The sequence below is a fragment of the Aspergillus karnatakaensis genome (genome assembly GCF_047715665.1).
Source record: "Aspergillus karnatakaensis strain CBS 102800 unplaced genomic scaffold BJY04scaffold_7, whole genome shotgun sequence".
NCBI lineage: Eukaryota > Fungi > Ascomycota > Eurotiomycetes > Eurotiales > Aspergillaceae > Aspergillus > Aspergillus karnatakaensis.
This window is the reverse complement of record NW_027395719.1, coordinates 483,292-500,443: the sequence shown is the minus strand read 5'-3', so window position 1 is coordinate 500,443 and position 17,152 is coordinate 483,292. Positions and strand designations below refer to the sequence as shown.

The 17,152-nt window shown below is 50.8% G+C and overlaps 6 protein-coding genes across 6 annotated transcripts; 1 reads left to right on the top strand and 5 right to left on the bottom strand.

Moving 5' to 3' along the window:
- Positions 1-12: 12 nt before the first annotated feature.
- Positions 13-990, bottom strand: BJY04DRAFT_145903 (ubiquitin carboxyl-terminal hydrolase). The gene is made up of 2 exons (XM_073708779.1): positions 824-990; positions 13-762 (listed from the first exon to the last, which is right to left on the bottom strand). The coding sequence occupies exons 1-2, from the start codon at positions 873-875 to the stop codon at positions 62-64; spliced, it is 753 nt and encodes a 250-aa protein (XP_073575130.1). The 5' UTR covers positions 876-990; the 3' UTR covers positions 13-61.
- A 119-nt stretch (positions 991-1,109) lies between these two features.
- BJY04DRAFT_180630 (putative mRNA decapping hydrolase) lies at positions 1,110-2,327 on the bottom strand. Its single transcript, XM_073710093.1, has 3 exons — positions 2,193-2,327; positions 1,452-2,108; positions 1,110-1,404 (listed from the first exon to the last, which is right to left on the bottom strand). The coding sequence occupies exons 1-3, from the start codon at positions 2,269-2,271 to the stop codon at positions 1,157-1,159; spliced, it is 984 nt and encodes a 327-aa protein (XP_073575129.1). The 5' UTR covers positions 2,272-2,327; the 3' UTR covers positions 1,110-1,156.
- A 115-nt stretch (positions 2,328-2,442) lies between these two features.
- Positions 2,443-3,509, bottom strand: BJY04DRAFT_145891 (ribonuclease H2 subunit C). Its single transcript, XM_073708778.1, has 4 exons — positions 3,224-3,509; positions 3,092-3,169; positions 2,827-3,032; positions 2,443-2,776 (listed from the first exon to the last, which is right to left on the bottom strand). The coding sequence occupies exons 1-4, from the start codon at positions 3,375-3,377 to the stop codon at positions 2,738-2,740; spliced, it is 477 nt and encodes a 158-aa protein (XP_073575128.1). The 5' UTR covers positions 3,378-3,509; the 3' UTR covers positions 2,443-2,737.
- Positions 3,510-3,795: 286 nt separating this feature from the next.
- On the bottom strand, positions 3,796-6,485 carry BJY04DRAFT_205479 (uncharacterized protein; the record flags this gene model as incomplete). The annotated part of the gene is made up of 5 exons (XM_073713602.1): positions 3,796-4,402; positions 4,471-4,775; positions 5,102-5,303; positions 5,354-6,292; positions 6,352-6,485. 5 exons carry the CDS (start codon positions 6,483-6,485, stop codon positions 3,796-3,798), a joined length of 2,187 nt encoding a protein of 728 aa, XP_073575127.1.
- A 346-nt stretch (positions 6,486-6,831) lies between these two features.
- cef1 (putative cell division control protein (Cdc5)) lies at positions 6,832-11,569 on the top strand (the record flags this gene model as incomplete). Its single annotated transcript, XM_073713601.1, has 11 exons — positions 6,832-6,857; positions 6,919-6,952; positions 7,016-7,356; positions 7,409-9,357; positions 9,625-9,665; positions 9,696-9,793; positions 9,886-9,913; positions 9,998-10,062; positions 10,114-10,148; positions 10,199-11,358; positions 11,411-11,569. 11 exons carry the CDS (start codon positions 6,832-6,834, stop codon positions 11,567-11,569), a joined length of 3,936 nt encoding a protein of 1,311 aa, XP_073575126.1.
- Positions 11,570-11,882: 313 nt separating this feature from the next.
- Positions 11,883-17,019, bottom strand: BJY04DRAFT_180618 (uncharacterized protein). The gene is made up of 5 exons (XM_073710092.1): positions 16,794-17,019; positions 16,413-16,672; positions 16,109-16,364; positions 15,885-16,055; positions 11,883-15,829 (listed from the first exon to the last, which is right to left on the bottom strand). Exons 2-5 carry the CDS (start codon positions 16,656-16,658, stop codon positions 12,516-12,518), a joined length of 3,987 nt encoding a protein of 1,328 aa, XP_073575125.1. The 5' UTR covers positions 16,659-16,672; positions 16,794-17,019; the 3' UTR covers positions 11,883-12,515.
- Between the last annotated feature and the right edge of the window lie 133 nt (positions 17,020-17,152).

Genomic DNA, 17,152 nt, shown 5'->3' with positions numbered 1-17,152 from the left:
TTGAGTGCCGTAGTACCGCAAGTCACGTATCTCACAACCTTCTACAAACACAAGGAAGAAATCAGTCGAAAACACCCCCCAAACTCACAAGACTAAACCTCAAATCCGGATTCCCACCCTTGGCCTCACCATCCAAGAACCTCCTAACCCCCAACTCTAACGCCCTCTCACTTAACGCATCCTCATCCTCGGCCAACGCCCCCCTCTCCAACGGTCCCCTCCTCCGTCCATCAAGCTCCCACAACCGTCCATCACCCCCCTTCACAAATGCCACAAAATGCAGATCCACATCATCCTCCGCCTCAGGCGCCCTCGTATCCCCCAACTTCGCCGCATCCGCATGCGCACTCTCCAACGCCTTACTCTCATAGAGTAGATCCGCCCTCGCCTCAGGCCCCAAATCCTCCGCCTGTTTCAGCAGTACCTCCAAATCCGACCCGGGGATAACATGCTTCCTGGCCTCGCCATTCGAAACAGCGTGTAACAGCCCAATCAGCCCACATGCGTTCCTGATAGTCTGCTTGAACCAGGTTATTGGCTCTTGGGCGCCAGAGCCGGTGTATTCGGGGAGGTTGCTGTCTTCGGCGATTCGGGAGGCTTCGTATGTTTTCGATACGGGGAAGACGAGGAGGAGGGCATGGGAGGGGCGGGGGACGAGGGCCAGGAGGTCGGGTTCGTCGATGGAGAAGACATCTGTGAAGCCGAGGGTTGGAGAGAGGCCGAGTTGGTGCACGAGGTGAGACATCACTTCGGGGTTGTTTTCTGGGGTTGTTAGCGATGGCTTCGGAGAATGGGTTGGGGATTATGGGCGAGGGGTAAGTACCAAGGGGCACGAAGGCCTTTTTGTTGTGGGGGACGTCGGGGTTCTCAGCCATGTTGATGTTATTCTTGGTGATTATGAGCTACAAAGTCGGTTGGTGTAGGGTGGTGGTTGCAGATGGATGTCCAAGATGGTGTTGGAGTGTTGGTGAGGGGAGACAGAAAGAGCTGTTGCGGGGTTGAAACCCGCCTCAGCGGCTGGCTGGGGTGGAGGCAAGTTCGTACCCCAATTTTCTCACAGTTTACTTTGTGGCGAGCAAGAGGATGGAACGGCAAACAAAAGTACATAGTAAGGTAAAAGGAGTCATTAATTTCATAAATCGTAATTATCTAGTATCTAGTTATCTTTAATTGGCTTCGTGCCCTGCTTGAGAGGGGCATAGATATCCGACCACAGCTCGCTCGCTTCTCCTAGGAAGTAGGATAAGCTAACGTCTGCCATACTTGCCTCCTCATCACCGGATATGGTTTCAAGCTGTGAGATGATGTTTTCCAGTCCAAATGCTTTCCCAGTAGCTTGCGTGGCGCCAGCCTCAAGCATGACATTGACTATGTGAATGTGAAAATGGTAGTATGTCGGTTGATCTATAGCAGTTAGCATCCACACGTACCAAACGGTAAAGATCACTTACAATGCACATAGAGCTTCAACTGATCTTCCTCCAGGTCTGGGTACATCTTGACGGTCCCCTCGAGCACCCGCTTTCTCAAGTACCTCAACCAAGGCACATGCTTCTTCTTCAGATCCCTTAAACTCCAGATATCCCGTCTCTGCACTAGCGCCAACAGGTGCAATGACCCCATTGTCTTCCGATCCCAATTAAGATCTGGCAACATCAGGAACGCATCTTGCGGCCCATGCCCCGGATCCCGCAAGATAACATCCTCTTGCTCAGTGCGTCCCTCCAGAATATTGAACACCCAATTCAATCGCCCCTCCTCTCTCTTCGCTTGCATATAGGGACGGATATAGTCGCGGTAGACCTCGGGCGTCTCGGTCACCATCCGTAAAACCTGGTCTGAGTACTTCTTGACATGCTGTCCCGTGCATGGCCAGATGAGATTTAGCTTTAAATCGTGCGATGGGTGGCCATCGGCGTCTTTGCCCGAGGAGGCGAGGTACCATCGGTAGATGTCATTGTCGCCGAGGTTGTTGAGGCGGGTGATTGAAGAGTGGAAGGCCTTGAGTGCGGCGACGGACTCTGTTGCGAATGCGGTTCGTTCGGCAAGGAGGAGACCCTGTTGACCTTCTATCGAACCGAAGAGGACAATTCGGCGGCCACTTTGGTCTGAGTTCAATTGTTAGTTATTAGTTCCGGATTTGCTCTCCTGTCCCATTGTTGTGGGGTGACTCTCTTGTGCAAGTTGCATACCTTGCTTGAGAAGCTTTGTTACCTCGAATTTCGCGATTAGGGCCTCTGGCGCAGCTTTCAATTCATTACTAGCTGCCATGACGAGGAAATTGAAGAGCAGGAAAATGTATCATAAAATAACTTGGGAAGTTTGGGCTGGAGAATTTGGCTATCTAGCGGCAGAATATTTCAGGCGGTGAATCTTATCTATACTTATTTTTACGAAGTATCTTTATTACAGCAATGGCCTGAGCAGAAAAAAAAAATACATATGTAGAGTCGGTGTGTTGGATTATGCCCATAATAACTCCTGGGCTGGAGGTGCAGGCTGGGGCGAGTATGAGGTTGTAGCTAACAGAAGCCCCGTTTTTCATGCCCAGCGCATGAATTCCCAGTATCCTCTTGGATCATCTCTTCGTCCTACTTTCTAGGACTGAGCAACTGCATTTGGGCGCTTCGCTGCGGCGCCTGTCTCTTTACGCCTGAACGTTGGGGGTCTTTTTCGCGCGGTTCACCTGAACCTGGAGGCATGCTGAATCTGGTATAAGAATAGCGAAACAGCCTGTTTAAGTAGACTTCTTTCCCGCATCATTCTCCGTATGCATCTATATCTGCTGTCAGCTTCGCACGCTTTTCGAGGAGATAATCGACCTACCGCCTCAGCAAACTTCACCCACTCTTCCACCCCCTTGACAAAGGAGTCGTCTGCAGCCGGTATTGCCTCATGTCCCCAAACCACGTAGTCAGCGAAGGTCGCTTGTTTCTCTAATATCTTAATTGGTTCATCCTGTTCTCCTTCGTCGGTCATGTTTGCATTATCTGTGGACGGGATTTCGCGATCCGTATGCATTGCGACAACACCTTTCGAACTAATCAGAATTATCTCACCAGATTTTGAACAGATAATTGTAACTACTCACCCTCAAAACCTTCTGGAATTTGGACTCGTCGTCCTCGTAGCTTTCGACCTCGGAAGTATGCTGTTTGAAGATCCTTGTCTGCAAGGCATTTAGCATACGCAAGAGTTTGATTTTGAGCGCAATAGAGGGTACCTTTCTCATCTGTGCTAGGCGTCCAGTACCGATCCAGCGACTTCACGGGGCCCTCGTGGTGGATTCGACATGGGAGAATATTCGGGGTGCAATTGTTCAAGGGCTCTTGGTTCTTGGAGTTGGAAGTTTGTTGTGGGGATTGAATGGCGAACATCGTGGTGAGAAGAGGCGTGTAATTCAAAAATAAAAGAAAAACAAAAGTTTATCGTGTGGCTAAGTATCGTAGTCGTGTGCGCGTCAGGACGAACTCGTTATCTGTGCTTGAAGTGTGTTGGTTAAGTTGGGATGTTGCTGAGGTGAAGAAGAGAGAAGACGCGACACGCTGACCGCGTAAAGTGCCCAGCGGAAGATCTCCGGGCTCAGCGGAGGTATGCGACTCCGAGTGGTCACCCACAGCCAAGTTTACTGCTTCGCAGATAAATAAAATACTGCAACTAGGATAGATTGAACGGTCAGACAGCTCGAACACTATGATCTGTGGTCCTCAATCGCATGCTTATGGCAAGTTGTTGAGCTTTGATCTTCAAAATGTATAGTCTGGGGTATCTAAGACAAGGACTTTCTCATAATCTTCACCTCTTACGGGTCTTCTTTTTCTTCTTCTTCTTCTTTTTCTCATCATCCCCCTTCTCCTTGCTCTCTGGTGGAGCCCGAATCGGCCATTTCTTCAAGTGTTCTCGTTCAAACTCCTCTTTGTCTCGGCGATACAGGAGCATCGTTGCCTTTGCATCTTCCACACTCGAATGTGCCCCATCTTGTATGTGTAAGCCGAGGAACTCCGACGCAAGCATCTTCAGCCTAGGAGACCCGCCGCCGGCGACTTTGCGATACGGAGGGTGCTTGCTGGTGTCTCTGATGTCTCGCTTGGGATGGCTGAGAAGAAGAGCATCCAAGTCATTTCGGATAGCATGTCCGACGAGCACTCGTCCATCCAGGATCTCTGAAACCTCCTTCTGCACCTGTTCCAATGATCGTGCTTCCGCCATATGTTTCGGGGCAATTCCGCTAACATGTGTCCGCCAATCCGTAACCATTTCTTTCGGTCGTACATAGGAGTCGTATACCTGTTCGCCGTTGAAATTGACGATACTGATTCGAGCAAGAGCGGAATCGTTGTCTGGGTTCGGACCAACGCCAACCATCTCGCAGTCCATCGCAATGTATTTACCTATGTCGACGCTGGGAAAGAGATGTCAGTAATACTGTACTACTCGGAATAGAGAGTGGCGCGGAGCTGGTATACCGACGTTGGGGAGCGGCCCTCATTAACTTTTGTAGCTGCTGCGGTAGGTGCCACCGCAGGAGCAACTCCTGTATTATCTAGAGCGCCATGGGACATCATCTTCCGCTTCTTCAAGGCGTGTGAGCTTTGTTGTGAGAATCGTTTTGGTGCAGCTGCTACGGGCTTTCGTTGCTTCACGGAATCATTCTGAGCCTCGCGATCGGATCGTTTGCGCTTCGTGGCAGGAATTGTGGAGACGTCCTTTTTCAGAGTCTCCTGTAGCTTTTTCCAATTGCTGGAAAGTGATTTTAGTTCCATTCCAAGAGCAACCTAGGTGTTAACATGGCGAACTTGGAATTGGTCGAGGAAAAAGAGCAGAAATAATAATGGCGATAGCGGATCTAACTCCGCGCTAAAAATCTGGTCAGCCTCCGCCTGCCCCACTCGTATACAATCGAGGTTCTCGAACATGAGAAATTTTAGCAGTTAAATTAATTAGGGGTGCTGTTCTATGAATTAGATAAAACGTCGGATGCACAGGAGAAAGAAGTCAGGTTGATTATGATATGAAATATACTTTTACCATCTAACGCCAATGAAGATATGATATCTAACTAATGAGTCTATACAAATCAAAGTGATCATAAACCAGGAACCTTGAAGTCTTTGTAGGCCCACTTCTCTGTCACTTCCCTCTTGGCCTTCTTCGGCTGTGAGACAGGTTTGCGCGACTCCAGCTTGCCTTGAACAATCAACGTTCGAAACCTATCATCAAGGAGATTTCCCTCGGGCTTCAGCAGGCGCAACGAGTCTTGCAGTTCATCTGGCAAGACTACCTCTGTTCGTTTTTCAGGAGCCCTATTAGAGTCAGTGAAATGTGGTCTAGAGACCCAACCAATGCAACATACCTGAGCTTTCCCAGAGGCCTCCGGCGCAGAGTGGTGTCATCGCCCTCGTCTGAAGAGTCGCTACTATCCTCACCCTTGCCCTCCAACTCTTGCTTTTGAACGCGCTCGGCAATAGCCTTAGCTTGCGCGAGTTGCTCCTCTTTCTTTTTCTTCTGTTCCTCCCACTTGGCTTGCCTCTCGGCTTCTTTGCGTCGCTTAATCTTGTTCCTCTGTGTCTTGGTCTTTCTCTCTGGACGCTTCTTATTGAGCCATTCTGGCTTCTCATACTCACTCTCAAATCCTTCCCAGGCGCTCTCGTCGTCTGACTTGGCCTCGCCATCATCATTTTGAGCCTCAGCAATTAAACGCTGTCGCTCCTCTTCTTTACGTTCTTCCTCCAAACGCTTCTTCTCTTCGTCAACGGCCTTTTGCCCTTGCTCCTGTAGCAGCTGGTCCCACTCCTCGAATGAAGGGTTGTAACTCGTACCAGCGGTCGGCTTTCGGACGGCGGGAACTGCCTTACCGTTCGCAGCAAGAGAGATTGGGGCGTGCTTCAGGGTCTCGGGGGCGACCTTCGGCTTAGGTTTTTCCAAATAGTCGAACTGAGGATCATCGTACGGCGTCGGATCTGCCTCATCTGCCCATGGGTCGTAGAAGCCAACTTCGCTAGATTTACCCATAGGGTTGCCCTCCTGAGCAACCTTCTTTAAACGTAGCCATTCCTTCTTGCTAACCCAGTCGCTCTTGTGTTTCTTAGTAGAGGGCTCAATAACACCATCTGTGACCTTAGAGTTTCCACGTTTGCGAGTATCCAATGCGCTAATCGCCGATCGTTGTGCGAGAATCTCTTCTGATTTCAGGAGCTTTTTGTGCTGCTTTCGGTATGATTCGCGGGCTTCAGATGAGCCTTTCGTATCTATGACGAACAGTTCTTCGGACGGCTTTTCAGCTAGAACGCCTCTGTAACACGAATTCGAGTCAATGCCAGAAAATATTGAATAGAGCATGGAAGATCGTACCCTTTGATTTCTTCGTCTTTTAACAGACGGAGGCCTTCCTGCACCTCCGTTACATCCACATTTTTTCGCCACGCCTTCTTGCCCTTTCTTGAAGGCTGGGTATATTGCTGTGGTGCTTGCACTGATGTAGACATTTCGAAAAGCCCTCAAAGAGAGAATCCGATAAGATGTCAAAATCTGGAGTGTTTCTAGTGCTTGCGAAACCGCTGAACTTTTTTGTTCTCCGATCAAAAATCTAGGACCGCTTACATAACATGGCGGGGAGACTAAATGCGTTTATCGCGCTAAACCTTTCCGCGTGTAGGTATCGGGGACTTCAAGGTTTCGCTAAGGCTTCTTCATCGTCATTCATTCGCGACGAGTTGCTCGACACCAGCTTACTCGTACTCATCTGTCGCAGCATATCGTGCGCACTCGGTCCTGACACTACTCGGAGCTTGTGGATCGGTACAACGATAGTCTTCTTGACTCATAGCAGCAATGCCGGTCGTCAAAGGAGGTGTCTGGTAAGACTCTTAAAAATCGTGATCTCATTACCTTCGAGCTCTAGACTAATACAGAATCTAGGACGAATATTGAAGATGAGGTTCTTCGAGCAGCGGTAAGGCCAAAGCGATACTACTCAGACTGTGAGTTTCAATTAACGTCTTGCTCTTCCCTCTAGGTCTCGAAGTACGGTCTCAATCAATGGGCGCGTGTATCTTCATTGCTGGCAAGGAAGACTCCGAAACAATGTAAAGCGCGCTGGGTCGAATGGCTAGATCCCGGCATCCGGAAGGTGGAATGGTCTCGGGAGGAGGATGAGAAGCTATTACATCTGGCAAAGTTGATGCCGACACAATGGCGGACGATCGCACCCATCGTGGGCCGTACGGCAACCCAATGTTTGGAGCGGTATCAGAAGCTTTTGGATGAAGCAGAGGCTCGCGAGAATGACGAGCTTGGCCTAGGAGGACCTGGCGCAGAGTCAGCCGCTCCGAGTGCGGACGACGTTCGACGTCTACGGTACGTACTATACCTCGCTTTAAAGAGTATGCCTCTTACAAAACCTTTCCAGCCCCGGTGAACTCGATCCTGACCCAGAATCTAAACCCGCCCGACCTGATACTATCGACCTCGACGAAGATGAGAAGGAAATGCTGAGCGAGGCTCGAGCGCGTCTTGCGAACACCCAGGGTAAAAAAGCGAAGCGCAAGGCTAGAGAGCGACAACTGGAAGAATCTCGGCGACTTGCAGTACTCCAGAAACGCCGTGAACTAAAGAATGCGGGTATCAACATAAAGGTTGTCACCCGGAAGGCGGGCGAGATGGACTACAACGCGGACATACCATTCGAAAAACCGGCGGCACCTGGGTTCTACGACACTGCGGAAGAGGAAGCCCGTAATGAGAGGCAACGAGAGATGTTTGATCCCCGAAAGCAACAGCTGGCGAACAAGCGAAAGGGAGATCAAGACGAAGACGCCGAACGGAAGAAGAGAAAGAATGACAAGGGAGGTAACTCGGCTGCCTTTGCGGCCGCTGCTCGAGCAGGCCAGATGCAGAAGATCCGAGAGGCGGAACAAAGCAGCAAACGGAGAGCACTGGTCCTCCCGAGTCCCCAGGTCAGCGAGAGCGAGATGGAAGACATTATCAAGATGGGCATGGCTGGAGATAAGGCTAGTAAAATGGTGGGAGATGAAGAAGGGTCTCGAGGACTGCTTGGAAACTACTCGGCCATGATCGGAGGCACACCTATCCGGACACCTAGGGCTGCTCCGGAGGAAGATCACATTGCCAACGAAATTCGAAACCTTAGAGCCCTCACGGAAACACAATCGTCACTACTTGGTGGCGAAAATACACCCTTACACGAGGGAGGATCTTCTACAGGGTTCGATGGCATCGCTCCTCGCCGACAAGAAATCGTCACGCCTAACCCCATGGCTACGCCATTTCGGCCAGGAGGCGCGGTTGGCGCGACACCACTGCCAGGAGGTGTCGGACCGGGCGCCACTCCTTTACGGACTCCCCGTGACCACTTCTCTCTTAACCAGGAGATTGGTGGTGGACAGCTGATCGGGAACACCCCCAGGGAAATCAAGATGCAAGAGAACCTCGCGCGGCAAAGCATTCGTAGCAAGCTGTCAGCGCTCCCGAAGCCAAAAGAAACAGAGTGGGAATTGGAAGAGCTCCCTTCCGAGACAGCTGAACCAATGGTAGCCACGGAACTCTCAGAGGAAGATGCAGCAGAGCGTGACAGGAGGGAAAGAGAAGTTCGTGAGCGGGCTGCTGAGGCCGAACGCAAACGTCAGACCCAGGTTTATCAGCGCGCACTACCCCGGCCGGTTGTGCTCGACATTGACGCGCTCATGGAACGGGCGTCGCACGTAACGGATCCGATCACTGGCTTAATTGCCAGGGAGGCCGCCCTCCTGATCGCCAATGATGCTCGCAAGTTCCCAGTTCCTGGCGCTAAAATTGAAGGAAGGCCACGAACGCTGGACAGGCTCGACGATAAGTGGCTGTCTGAAGCTCGTGCAGCTATTGCGGCCGAGGTTCTTTCCTCTGGAAAGCAACAAGACTGGACGGAAGAGTTTGACTCCCAATGGTCGTCAACTCGCGACAACACTCTTCCCGGCCTTTCTAGCTATGCCGAAGACGAAGACGAAGATGTATATCAGCAGGAGCAGCGGATGATTGGCATTTTCGACAATGTACAGGCGTCTCTTCTGGCGACTGCAGAGCAAGGTAATAAGCTTGAGAAGAAGCTCGCACTGCACTACGGTGGTTACCAAAACCGAGCAAAGATCCTACGAACCAAGATTACGGAAGCCCACACAGCCCTCGAGAAGTCGAAAGACGAACTCGATGCTTTCCGTACACTACAGATAGCAGAAGAGGCAGCAGTCTCGAGGAGGCTCGAGAAGCTGCGAGAAGACGTGGCATTTGTTATGCGAAGAGAACGAGAAGCCCAGGAGGTATACCGGTCGAGAAAGGAGGAACTGGATGAACTCGTTGCGGGCAGTGGGTTGGTGAATGGCTGGCACTGAATGTATGAGGTGAAAATATGAAAGCCAGGATTGTACTTCACAAATGTATTCTAGTTATTCTTACTTCCTACCAGTCCTCAGGAAGCGTCTGCTTTCTACATGCTATTTTGTGCCTATAGTTGTATGGTATACGCGATTCTGACGGAACCAAGGAAGAACCAAAAACGGACGAGGCAAAACCGTGCAAAGGCGGCCTCTTCCGCCCCTTCGGAGAGTCAATCCTCCATCCATCGCCTCAAAGGAGCCCTGTTAAGTTTCCATCAAAATTTTGTCCAGCAAAGGGTATTTCATCTCCATTTTTCATAAAGAGAGCTTGACAGGCGATCGTTCGACACGATGGCTGTCAGAGATGAGGCCGCAGGGACACCGGACCCCGTTGAGAAGGGATTTGCCACCCTCAACACCATCAGGTAAGTAGCACACCTCTGATAAACTATCTAGATATATCTCCGCAATATACAGCCCCGGTTTCATCGGTCGCATTCGCTAATAATAATACTAGGATCGGTGTAAAGGCCATGGTCCACAAGGTGCGTTGTGCATCCCTATTTTCTGGTCGTGGCATCGATGATCACGTGATTGTGATATGAGCAAAGGTTTTAACATGATTGTAGGACGGAGAGTTAAGAAAAGCAGAAATCTTGTCTATTAAGCAGCGGAAAGACGGTCTTGCTTTCTAGTAAGTTCCGATCATTGTTGAAGGGAAGATATGGTGCTAACTATGGCATAGCGTCCATTATGTCGACTTCAACAAACGTCTCGATGGTTTGTATTGCGTCAAGCCCTTTGGGGTGTACAACGCTGACAACATTCAGAATGGATCCCTGCTACGAGACTCGACTTGTCAGAAGAAGTCGAGTGGCCACAGCCGGATAAACCAGAAAAGAAGAAAGCTGGTCCCGCCAACAAAGCTCCAAGCAAGAATAAGCGAGTCAGAGCTGACAGCCGTGATGTCTCTGCTACTCCAGACTTCCTCGCTGGTAAGAATACCAATATCGCTAAGGCTCAGCGGCCATCGAAAGCTGGTGGTAAGGAGAATCGTGGTGACGAGACCCCCGTGAACTTGTCCATACTGGGCTCAGAAGCTGTGTCCGCGGATGGGACACCAAAAGCCGACTCCGAAGATGTCGATATGATGGACGCTAGCTTTGTTGATGCCAAGGAAATCAAAGAGGAAGAAAAAGCCTTGGGCTTGATGTCTCGAGAAGAAGAGATCGAAAGACTACGAACAGGTGGAAGTATGACACAGAACCCGACGGAAATTCACAGAGTGCGAAATCTCGACCGGCTCCAGATGGGCAAGTACGATGTAGAGCCATGGTACTTTTCTCCATACCCTGCGTCTTTCTCCGATGCAGATGTGGTTTACATCGACGAATTTTGTCTCAGCTACTTTGACAACAAGCGCGCCTTTGAACGGCACCGTACCAAATGTACGCTTGTACACCCTCCTGGAAATGAAATTTACCGCGATGACTACATTTCATTCTTCGAAGTAGATGGCCGCCGACAGCGGACATGGTGCCGCAACCTCTGTCTTCTCAGCAAGCTCTTCCTTGACCACAAAACTCTCTACTACGACGTCGACCCTTTTCTCTTCTACTGCATGACCACCCGAGATGAAACCGGCTGCCACCTTGTGGGCTATTTCTCCAAAGAAAAAGACTCCGCTGAAGGCTATAACCTCGCCTGTATCCTGACGCTCCCTCAGTATCAACGACGCGGCTTCGGTAGACTACTCATCTCCTTCAGCTACGAGCTCAGCAAGCGAGAAGGCAAGCTTGGTTCTCCTGAGAAACCGCTTAGTGATCTCGGATTGCTGGGATATCGACAATACTGGCGAGAAACCCTTGTTGAAATAATTATGGAATCTGGGCGCGAGGCAGTAAGCGAGAACGAACTCGCTGTCCTGACATCAATGACAGAAAAAGATGTTCATGAGACACTGGCTGTTTTCAATATGCTCAGATATCACGTACGTGCCCTTCACATTTCTGCTCTGGAATCATAACCTAATAGCCTCACAGAAGGGCAACTGGGTCATCGTACTTAGTGACCAAGTCGTAGAAGAGCGCCAAAAGCGTTTGGAGAAAGAGAAGATCAAGGGTTCTCGCAAGATCGACCCAACCCGACTGCAATGGAAGCCGCCTGTGTTCACTGCCTCTAGCCGAACGTGGAATTGGTAGAGGCTAAGCAGTTTTCGAATCGTCTCTTATTTTTTTTCTGCCTTCAGCCTGTGCCAATATCTGGTGGATTTCTCTGAGTGTACTTTATTCTATTAGCATTATTAGCAGGGAGATGGCGTTTCAGATGGGGATATACCTGGAGTTTCGGTTGACGATCTGGATAACAGCGAATATAATAACATGGATAGACCAGAGCGCTGTTAAGCCCAAATTACGAACCGAAAAAAACACCTCCAGATGTTAGTACAGACTATTCCAGTTCAATTATGTCTACATATACTATACTGAGATGATCACTATCACGCAGCGTCTGTCCTTACCCTGTACATATGTATAAGAGCCCTAGAGAAGCCACCATGGACAATAAATATCAACTACCTGCACCCACTCCAAGCACTCGCAGCCGGTCGAATGCCAGGAATGAAAAGGAGCCTAGGGAGAATAGAAAGCATGGTAGCCTGTATGCAAAAACTGTGGGATAGTAGAGCTCGCAATAATAGAAAGAATCCCTCTTTCTCTTTTGCATTTATCTCATCACATCATGGACTCGATTTCTCGATAATCATCCCACATAATACCTGAGCATCAGACGACAGAAGCATAGCTATCGGCTACTTCAAAGACGAGTACAGGAAGTATGCCTGAAGGAGCAAATGGTGGTAGAAGAAAAAAGGTAGGGAATATTGTACGTGGTAAGGCAAGGATAACACTAAAGAACATGACAAGGATGCTAGAGAACCCGAATGAGAAAATGAATTCCTGTCTGTTTCCCAGCAAAGCGTAGCTCATCAAACACTCGTTGGAGCCCCGAAAGCCAGGGTGAAGATACTAAGATTTAAGCAAGAGGTAATTGGAGGAAGTGGGAAGAGAGGCGGCCCAAGTGTCTATAGAGATGTGAGACCTTGAGGGTGTATACATGTAACGTAAGCCTATTTAGCTGGCTTTGTTAAGTTGCACTGGTGGTAGGGGTGTCCCAGGATGATTTTCGCGGCTGTCGTTGCGTCTGGCTGTTCCCATTGGCCTGCTGGGAAGCAGTCTTTTTGAAATTAGAGTTGCTAGGACCATCTCGGGGTTTGGTGTTCTTGCGAGGCTTATATGTCGAAGGACCGCGCGGGCGAGGATTAGAGATAGTCTGCGAACTTGCTTTCCTCGGGAGAGCCACGCTCTTCGCTTCAGCCGCACCTGGAAATCTGACGTATATGTGCGTAGCCGGTGCAGAGTCCTTATCACGGTAATTAAGAGAGAAAGGTTCGATGCTGTGGACTTGCATCGTCTTGAGAACCTTAGCACGCAGCCGGGCTTGAGAGGGCGCTGGTGCCGCTCGCCAGGCAGCGGGAGGAGCCATCGTGGGCACTCGTACAACAGGCAACGAGCCAACCTCACGATCTTCAAACATTGCTTCGGCTTCTTCAACTTGTCTTGCGGTCAACTCACCATCTCCAGATTGGGATTCGCCTTTATATGGAAGCGAGACCGAAACTGCTGCAATGTGTAATTGCACATCGAGCGGCTCTTTTGAAGCTGACGAAACAGCCAGAGCATTCCTCTTCTCCACCACTGTTTTCTTCCCGAACAAGGTATTAATCTTCTCCTGCCAGGAAGTCACATTTGAAGCCTGCGATGGGCGAGGATTCGAAGCGACCATCGAGGCAAATGTTGGTGGTGGAGGCGGCGGTACGACAGCTTTAGGAGGAAGTTTAACAATGGGTCTCGGTGCAGGAAGATGTACTAGAGGTCTATTCGAATCGCCAAAGTACACAGGGTGAGTCGAGACCTCTTCAGGGGGAGGCGGTGACGGGCTTCGGAAGTAGTCCGGCTCGTCGTACGCTACTTTCCTGTTCTCCGTAACCTGTGGGAAGAATCTTGAACTGCGAGTCGGAACGTTGACAAGGGGGCGTGCATGTGGTTCGGTGAAAGGAAGGGGGCCGACAGGGTGATCGAGAGTAGATAGAGGGTTTGGAATTGGGGGGTTCGCATCTGTAGATCTGGAAACCCCAACCACTTGCCTCTGTCCAGCTTGATCACCTGTGCGAACTTGTCGCCACGTTTCGTTGAAAGTGACCTGAAGTTTGGGTTGGCTCTCACGAGCGGCAAGTTCGCTGCGCAGCTTCTCGTTCTCTTCAGCTTCGCGCTTCGTCGCAGTGGCATGAAAGTCATTCCATGCCGCAGTACGAGCTTCCTGTTGCCAATGAGAGTGCTGCACTCTTGGAGGCCCAATGGGTCCAGGGTGACCAACCGGTCCCAAGGCGTCGAAAGAGGAGGTATGTCTGGTTTCCGGAGACGGCAGCGGCGATATCGTTGCACTTTCCTGAGCGGATCTTGTGGTTATGGGGAATGGCTGTGAGCTTGGTGGAAGTGGTGCCTGTTCCAAACCGAGATGATTCCGCAAAGTCAAATCCCTGGTAGGGAAGTTTCCAAGATTCTGGTCAAAGATGCCATTGCCAAGTGTCTTGTCGTTGCTCAACGGTTTCCAGGGGTTCAGTATAGGTGATGTTCCAACAAGCTTGGTATTGGCCGTCCAAGGGCCGTATGTGTTTGGCACATTGATGTTACCCCTCCACTGCGGCCCTTGCTCATCAACCAACTGTGCAGCAGCCTTTTCGTCGACGGAACCTGGAGTATCATGAGACTGTTGAAGGCCGTTTGCCGTAACTGCATCAGCCCTCGGATCTCGAGTTGGTGAGGAAGCGCGCCTGGCAGTAGCCACGGGAGCCTTCTCCTGACCCCTTTCCCTTTCAATAAGCTTCTTTACTGTATCCGGATGATGAACCTTCATCATCCCATATTGCTTTGGTGCCCCGGTTGGCTCCGGAACGGGTGGTTTTGGGGGCGATTGAGTGGGACCGGCAGTTGTTGTCTCAACTTTGCTAACTTCCGGAGACTCCTTGCTCTTCGTCTTAGGTTTCTCGGGTGGCGGACCGAGTGCTTCAAGCTTCTGCCGGATCCTTTCACGCTTCGCAGCTTCCTCTTTCTGCTCTTGTTCTATCCTCCGCTGCCGGGCTTCCAAGCGCTTCTCCTTCATTATCCGTTCTTGCATGGCAACGGCATCTTCCGGGGTTGATTGCGGTGCTACGGACTGCCCCTCAACAGAAGAAGAGTGTACAGGTGGCTGTCCTGCTGCAACAGCCACACTGGGTGCCTTTTCAAAGGCAACAGCCGGGTCTCGTGGGGGCCATGGACCTGGGCCTTGCCGCATAGGAGACGCATCTCGCAAATGCAGATCATGCGGGGGGTGTTCGCGTGAGTGAGAAAACGATTCGACCACTCCATTTACCTGAGATCCGCGTCGGCCTTCGAGTGGCCGTTGTACCACATCAGGTCGACTGATCGACAGCCGCCGACCAAAACTTCCACTGCCACCGCTAACATTAGATGAGGTTCGCCGACGTGTCCAATGTCCGCCGTCTTGCCCGCTTGTCCTGTGAGTTTGAAAAGCGGCAGATGGTTCTGCAGGGCCTACTTGGTCCCCTTGTACAGCGGGGCGTTGCAGTACAGACGGTGTGCGGAAACTTTGATCATTCCGATGAGTGCCACCCTTTCTCGTTTCAGCAACAGGCTCGTACCGTCCTGATCTTGAATTGTAAAGCTCTCGAGTTCCCGGCTGGGTTTCCCTCCACGAACGGTTGAAGTCGTCAGCAGCAATCTCTTTGGGAGCGACCGGTCCACTGAAAGGTTCATTGACAACATGCTGTTCCCTGAAAGCAGGCCGTGGTGAGCGGTGAACCTGGACAGCAGGCATGACCGGAGACACTCTTTCGATAGGAGGAATTGGAGCCCAAGGTGATTTGGCGGGAGGAGGAGCTGGGCTTGTAGAAGACGTCGGCGGTTTCTCGTTGGGCCCTTTTGAGGAAATGGCTGCAGTTCTCGCTTGCCTCTCTGCATTGGCACCAAGTCTGAGAACCGTGGGATTTGGTCCAATAGATGTGACGGGCTTAGCGATAATCTTCAAAGGTTCCTTCGTGGTAGCTATCTGTTCTGACAAGGGGACGTCCTCCGTAGCCTCCATCGTCGGTTTCGTCGCAGTCGGTTCCGTTATCGTAGAGGTAGCTTCCGGGTGAATCTGTTCAGCCTTCAAATCCGTCTTTGTTCCATCGTTCCACTCAATAGTTTCGGGAGCCCAGTCATCTTCGTCATCATCAATGTCGGCCCATTTCGCCTCTGTACCGGCACCATCTTCCTGAATCCTAGACGTCATGTGAATCCCATACTGTTGCTTCAGTTCCTCATCGGTAAGGTGTTTTGGAGGCGTCTGTTGAGCAGCTAGGAAATCGTTAGAAGGCCTTCGCACATGTTTTCTAGATAGATGGCATCTCACGTCGATTCCTATTCCAAACTTGGTTGGGATCGGGGCCACCTCCACCAAGCCTAACACCGCTTATGCCTGTTTTCGATGAGGAGTCCCGCAGACTACTGTTCGTCTTCGCAACTAAACGAGGCCGTGGATTCTGCAGCGTCGCGCTTAGAGGCGTTCCGGAGGATATGGGAGCTATCATATGTTAGGATCACGTTATAGCTTAATGTCACTAGCAAGGTACGTACTCTTTTCTGGAACTTTAGCTACCGGAGGTGCACCAGGTGCTTTGGGAACCGAGAACTTTGCGAACGAGACCGGTTTGAACGTCGTTGGTCGTTTAGTTGACCCTGCACGACTATGAAGCTTGCTTTCGGTTCGACTAGCATCAGATTCCGATCCGCCCAAAGAGGCCGAGTCCTCCCCACCATCCGAAGCAGATGTTAAACCATTAATCTCGAGCACCTTTGTCGCGACAAACCCGGGTCCTTGCTTCGATGCGTCCTGTGTCGGGGTAAGCCGAGGCTCTGCAGCCTGCGCCAACACACTCACTGCCATGTTTTGTTCCCCGTCCTTCTCCCCATCGCTGCTTTCCATCCGCGGTATCGTACTTGTGTTCTGATCTTCCATATCAACTTTCGTCTTTGTTTCAAATAGTGTTGTAGCAGTAGTATTGATCTCCCCCTCGTCCCCTCCAGCAGATTTATTGTCGGTAATGCTCGCAGGAACGCCGGAAGGCGAAGGATCGCCGCCCGACAGGGTTAGATTTACCACATCGTGGCCGTTCTGCTCTGCCATAACAATTCTGGAGTCTAAAGAAACAACAAGTCGCGACATCCGTTAGACATGTGTTCTGAAACTGTAGATCTGGGAAACAAGTGGCGACTGGAGTCTGAAACCACAAAAGAACACAAAGAAGTGGTCGGAGAGTACCTATTGTTAGGGATCAAGAAACGCCACGGTTGAACTGTGAGCCCAGCTGTTTGAGCCGTGAAAAGCTGCGGTTGATCGAGGAGTCCGCAAATGTAGAGAATCTCGGAGCGCGTGTGGTGAGGTTGAGGGAATAAGTGAAGCAGAGAGAGCTCAGAGGATAAAGGCAACAGCCCACGATATCCCGAAAGGGAGGTCACGATAGGGGTGGCTCTGCTCTTAGTTGGTGGTGATCGGGTGATGGCTGCAGTCGAAGAGTGACGGTTCAGGTTGAAGACTAAGGGTGGCTGTTTTCGGTTAGCGTGAGTGAGGCCGTAGTCTGAGAGTTCCAGCTTAAGCAAACCCTGTGGCTGGAGGAGACC